This window comes from Nicotiana sylvestris, chromosome 12 (assembly GCF_000393655.2).
Source record: "Nicotiana sylvestris chromosome 12, ASM39365v2, whole genome shotgun sequence".
Taxonomy (NCBI): domain Eukaryota; kingdom Viridiplantae; phylum Streptophyta; class Magnoliopsida; order Solanales; family Solanaceae; genus Nicotiana; species Nicotiana sylvestris.
Genome location: NC_091068.1, coordinates 53,047,209 through 53,053,149, shown reverse-complemented (window position 1 = coordinate 53,053,149; position 5,941 = coordinate 53,047,209). Strand labels below are relative to the sequence as shown.

General features: G+C 38.3%; 1 protein-coding gene across 1 annotated transcript; it reads right to left on the bottom strand.

Moving 5' to 3' along the window:
• Nucleotides 1–4,756: 4,756 nt before the first annotated feature.
• LOC138883038 (uncharacterized) lies at nucleotides 4,757–5,407 on the bottom strand. Its single transcript, XM_070163697.1, has one exon. The coding sequence runs from the start codon at nucleotides 5,405–5,407 to the stop codon at nucleotides 4,757–4,759; it is 651 nt and encodes a 216-aa protein (XP_070019798.1).
• Between the last annotated feature and the right edge of the window lie 534 nt (nucleotides 5,408–5,941).

The following is a 5,941-nucleotide window of genomic DNA, read 5'->3' as shown; positions in this document are numbered from 1 at the left end:
GCTGTGAAACCTGTAGTTGATATGTTTACATTATTAGCATGTTATGTACTCCCCTTCCCTAGGATCAATATGAACATGCTACCCCCTCTATGTAATTTGTCTCCATGTGATCTTGCTCTATCTGGTTTCTGGTATGAATCTCTTTGCAAGGTAGTCTACACTCTTAAACTTGTATGATTCTGGGATTGATTGATCTTATACTGAACCACTTAAGCATTGCTGATTCTGTCACTATGCCTAATCAGTGTTTCTAATCATGTCTGTACCAATTCCAAAGACTTCTACCTGCTATGTGTTTACCATTATAGGCTTTACCTGTCCCCAATTGCCACTTATCCCTGTGTGAAGGCTTGTGGTGCTAAACTTGTCTTGGTTCTTTGTTCTGTTTGTGATGCTGAACCTATTTTGGTCTTGAGGTTGGTCTATTGTTTGTTGATTTCCCTACTCTTTTCAAAACTGTCTCAGTGAATAACTCCTCTATTGTTTTACTAAACTATTTCAAGCAAACCTCTTTTAATACCGTTTTCCCACTAAAGCCTTTCAAACTGTGTCAAGCACTATAATTCCACTCCTAAGTCATTAGGTTCTGCCCCCTCCAGTGTGTGTACTACCTTGGGATCCTCTTGAGAATCCTCTAAACTCTAGCAAACTAAGACTATCCCTTCCACACTGCACTTACTCAATTTGGTTACCAAATCTTGGTATGAGCACTGCCCAGGATCCTTAGGGAACTCTGACGCACTTAGACAATGACTTTGTCTATGGAATTTGTGCATTTGAGGCTATTGAAGGCTTTTGGAATCTGGGTCTATTTGTAGGCTCCCTATAGAATAACTTCTTATTTTTCTTATCTATTTATGTAATTCATTCATATGGCCTGTAATAATTTGTAAACAAATATTAGGGTAACTAGTGAAAAAGGGTGGGTAGTTACATATTTGTGGGGTAATACGGGTAGAAACCTTGCCTATAAGACTTCATATTTTTGCTATACCATGTTAGAAATCATGCCTATATTGCTATACCATGTTAGAAATCATGCCTATAGGTCTCAAGTGGTTCTAATAGTAGAAACCATGCCTACAGGACTTTATATTTTGCTGAGATTGCCTTACCAAGTAGATATCATGCCTATAGGATATGGTCTAGGTCAACTTATGTTATAACGAGTGTTAACATGTGTTTTCATTTGTTGTCACGCCTACAAGTTTCTAACATCAGTTCTTAAACAATTAGATGCCATGCCTTTAGGAAACAACATCAGAAACTCTGCCTAGATCTAAAATCAGTTTAGTTTAAATAAGTCAATCCAGTTCTTGAGTAGTTTGCTTCGAAATTAGTCTAATTAACGGTTTGTTTTCCTGAAATAAATTCTCTCCAATACTGCATTAATTCGCTATTAGAAAGTATGCCTTTAGGGACTTAAGAGTCAGTCTTAAAATTTTCCCCCGTTTTATAAAACATAGTTATTATTATTCCGCATATAGGCAAGCCTATAGGGCATTTTCAAATCATGTAACTCTGAAATATTTCTGTTACTTAATGTTGTCTTGATTTAACAGGCTTAAAATCAGTAGGCAAAGTGATAGGGCCAGTACTTATGAGTTTATAAAATAAACTTCCTATCTTCTGTGTCTTGATATTCACTTAGAAAATATGCCTTAGGATACTGTTTAACAAAAGGCCTTTATCTGTGTTTGAGTCGTGCTGTCTATGTGCATTATTTGTGGAGGTAAACTTGAGCCTCTAATCGCTCCTTTCTGTCTTATGTGCTAGGGTCCTAATTGTTCTTGCCTGTTGCCTTAGTATTTTCTCATTTAAACCCTAGGGGTCTGTCTAGAACTACCTATTGGTAGGGGTCCTAAATTTCCTCCAGGACCATTAAGAAGGTATGGGTAACAGCACGCAATAGAGATCGCTGACCAAAACGCGCTTTAATAACCACTAAGGGGGTGGGAAGGGTAGATATGGGATATGATGACTACGCGCTATTGTCACGTGTAGTCCCTTATTGAGGAGTGTTTACCGGATATTGTGTGGGGTGATCATATAGGCTAATCAACCTAGGACTCCTACTCTTCCAAAATTCCTTTTGCTTAAAACTTTGTTTCATATGTATGCAACTCGTTCAAAATCTTTGCCTTATTATTTGAGTTATACAACATGCTTTACTCACAAATTATTTGATTCAACTATTTATTTGTTAATGGACTAATTCATAAATATAAGTTCGGTTGGGACCCACCGTTGTGGACCGTAAGGTGTGCCTAATACCTTCCCCTCAAGGTTATTTCGAGCCCTTATCATAATCTCTGATAATTTAAACTAGTCCTTACCACTCTAGGTGCCCTAACGCATCATAATCTGTTAGGTGGCGACTCTCCAAATATCCAATTCCCAAAAGGAAATGAGTTATTACACCCCATGAATGTCGGAACCCGGACTTTCTCCGCGGAGGAAAAAAATGGGGTGCGACACACGCAGTATTGACAACTTCTGCCCAGAAATACTTTGTGATCCCACTGTCAATTAGGATTGTTCTTGCCATGTTTTTAAGAGTTCTATTCTTCCTCTCCACACCACCATTTTGTTGAGGTGTTCTTGGAGCTGAAAAATTGCAAGTGATGCCATTTTCAGTGCAGAACTCATCGAGTTTGACATTGTCAAACTCCTTCCCATGATCGGACCTAATGCAGGCTACTTTATTACATGTCTTCACTTGGATCTTCTTGACAAAGGCAACAAACACTTCAAAGGTTTCATCCTTGGTCCTGAGGAACAAAGTCCAGGTGAATCTGGAATAGTCATCAACTATCACAAAGATGTACTTCTTTCCTCCTCTGCTTGGCACTCTCATAGGTCCATATAGATCCATGTGAAGGAGATCAATTGGCCTTGCAGTGCTAACTTCCTTTTTGGTCTTTAATGAAGATTCGACTTGCTTCCCTTGTACACATACATCACATACTTTGTGATCCTTGAAGCGTGACTTGGGCAAACCACAAACCAGGTCCTTCCTGACTAATTTGTTTAACAATGTGAAGCTTGCATGACCTAGTGTCATGTTCCATAATTTAGTATCATCATCAACAATGCTTAGACAACTTAGATCACCATTCTTTAGAGAATCAAAATCAGCTACATAGATATTCTTGTTTCTTTTTCTACTAGCACAACCTCACCAGTCACTAGGTTTGTGATTGTACACGTTTTTGACACAAATTCCACCTTGTTTCCCTTGTCACAGATTTGGGAAATGCTTATCAAGTTGTACTTCAACCCGTTCATGTAGTACACATTTTCGATTGAGTGAGAAAGAGACTTCCCAATCCTTTGGACTCCTAGAATGTATCCCTTTTTCCATTTCCAAAGGATACACTTCCTTCTTGCAGGGCCTTAAGTGAAAGAAAATCATTTATACTTCCAGTCATGTGCTTTGTGCATCCACTATCCATGTACCATTGTAGTCTTCTTCCTTTCAGTGTTCTCTGCACAAGAAGAGTTAAGAGTTAGCTTTAGGAACCCAAACTAATTTGGGTCCCTTGTAATGAGGAAAGGGTTGAATCAGAGATCTTTTGGTCCATGCAGGCATTATGGGTTTTTTAAATGAGGGACCAGGTTCTTTACTAGTAGTTACTTCTTCAGCAAAGGATTTGTTTTTCTGCTGTGACTGAAATTTGGCCTTACAGGTTTCTTTAGGGTGCCCATTGTTACCGCAATGGGTGCAAAGCCAATTGTCAAGTATAGTAACATACTTGCTGTGAGGGTTGTAGGGAATCTTTTTCCCTTTGAAACCCAATCCCCTGCCTGCTTCCCCTATTGCTGGTGTATATGGCCGCATCAGAGGACCAAGTCCAATTGAGTGATTTTTCAAGATCACTCTTCACTCTACGTAGTTTTTCCTAAAGTTGTTTGTTTTTCTCAAGCTCAGCACACAGACTAATCTTCATTGAATTTAACTCACTTTCAAGCTTAATTTGTGCCTCGCTTGCAACTTCCTTTCCTTTTTGACAATTTTCAGCCCTATTCTCCATTTTAGGTTTCCCAATTGTTTCCTTCAAATATGGAGGGAGAGAGACAGAATCAAATTTGTTAAAGGCAAGTATGATGAACATCAAATATGTAGAGAAATAGTGTTGCACATACATGTCAGAGTTAAGAGCAACATCAAATGGAAGGGATTGTTACAATAGTTGGATTGGATTCCATGACGAAACAAAGTGTAGAAACGTAATAGAAGTGATTAGAAATACTATATGTATTGTAGTAATATATATACACATAGTTTTTACATAGCAAATTGTGATGTAAAGTGGTAGTAGTATGTCAAAGCTGCTACTAGGTCTCAAATTGTAAAATTTTTGAGTATTAATAGAATACAACTTTAACTCAAAAAAAATAAAATTGTTTCCTTCAAATCCATTACTACCAACTAGAAGTTCATCTCTTTCTTGTTATACATTTGCAATCTTTTAATCTAATACATTTCTTTATTTCTTCAGGTTCTCAATTGACTCTCTTAAATCAACTGCAACTATTACTAGGTCATCTCTAGACTGTTCTGCTTCTCCTAGTTCAACTGTTAAGACATCTCTATCATTTATAAGATATGGTAAGCGTCAATTAGCACATTTGCCAAATACATGAGTTTCTTAAGAGAATAAGATTTTAGATTTCTCTGAACATCCAAAAAATTTACCTCATCGTCATCGTCATCATCATCTTCATCATCACACTAGGCTATTAAAGCAAAAATTTAATCATACTTGGTTGCTTCACTCTCTATTACCATCATAGAGCTGTTACCTAGTTCATCATCCTCTCTAGATTTGCTTGATGAATCTCCCCATACAGCAAGAGCTTGTCTCATGACATTGTCAGCGGTTTTTTTTCTATTGAAGCGTCTATCAGGAACCGGGTTCCTTTTGACTACTTTATCAGAGTTGTTATTGTAGTGATCCTGCTTAAGGAGAGGGCAATCCTTGATGAAATTTCCTAGTTTGCCACATTTATGACAGAGGTCATAACTCTTTGGCTTGCTATAACTTTCCCTTTTTAGAGTGCCTCCATTCCTGTGAACCATCTTCTGGAACCTTCTTGTTAAGTATGCCATATCACCATCCTCACCACTTGAGTCATTGTTTTCTATCTTGACGACCAGGTTCTTCTCTCTTTTGGGCTCTCTTCTTTCACTGTCCTTCTTCTTCTTCATTTCGTATGTTTTTAGATTGCCAACATGCTCATCAATAGTTAGCTCCTGTAAGTCCTTCGCCTCTATAATGGCGTTCACTTTTCTTTCCCAAGAACTAGGCAGCACGCTGAGGATTTTTCTAACCAGCTTGTTTCTTAGAATAGTTTCACCAATGGAGTGAAGCTCATTAATGATAGAGGTGAACCAAGTATGCATTTCTTGGACAGATTTATCGTCTCACATCCTGAAGAGCTCGTATTCAGTTGTGAGCATGTCGATTTTGGATTACTTGACATGTGTTGTTCCTTCGTGAGCTGTCTGAAGGGCTTCCCAGATTTCTTTGGCTGACTGACATGCTGATATCCTATTGTATTCATCAGGACCAACACCACACACCAAAATTTTCTTTGCACGAAAGTTCTTCTCTATGGCCTTTCCATCCGCATCATTGAATTCTTTCCTTGTGTTGGGAATAGCTATATGTGGGTCACCAAGGTTTTTGGTAGGGGCCAAGGGTCCATCACATATGACATTCCATAGCTCAGAATCTTCATCCAAGATGAAGTCATGCATTCTAGTTTTCCACCATCCATAATACTATCCATTGAACCTAGGTGGTCTGTAAGTAGACTGGCCTTCTTCGAAGATTGGAGGAGCAACTATGAGGATCCTTTCTAGGTGTTAACCTGATAGAAAGAACCTGCTCTGATACCAATTGATAGAATATAAGGGTACACCAAACTCTATAGA

Excerpts from the sequence above, each read along its gene's own strand:
- LOC138883038 (XM_070163697.1), bottom strand. The coding sequence starts at position 5,407 with ATGCATACTTGGTTCACCTCTATCATTAATGAGCTTCACTCCATTGGT.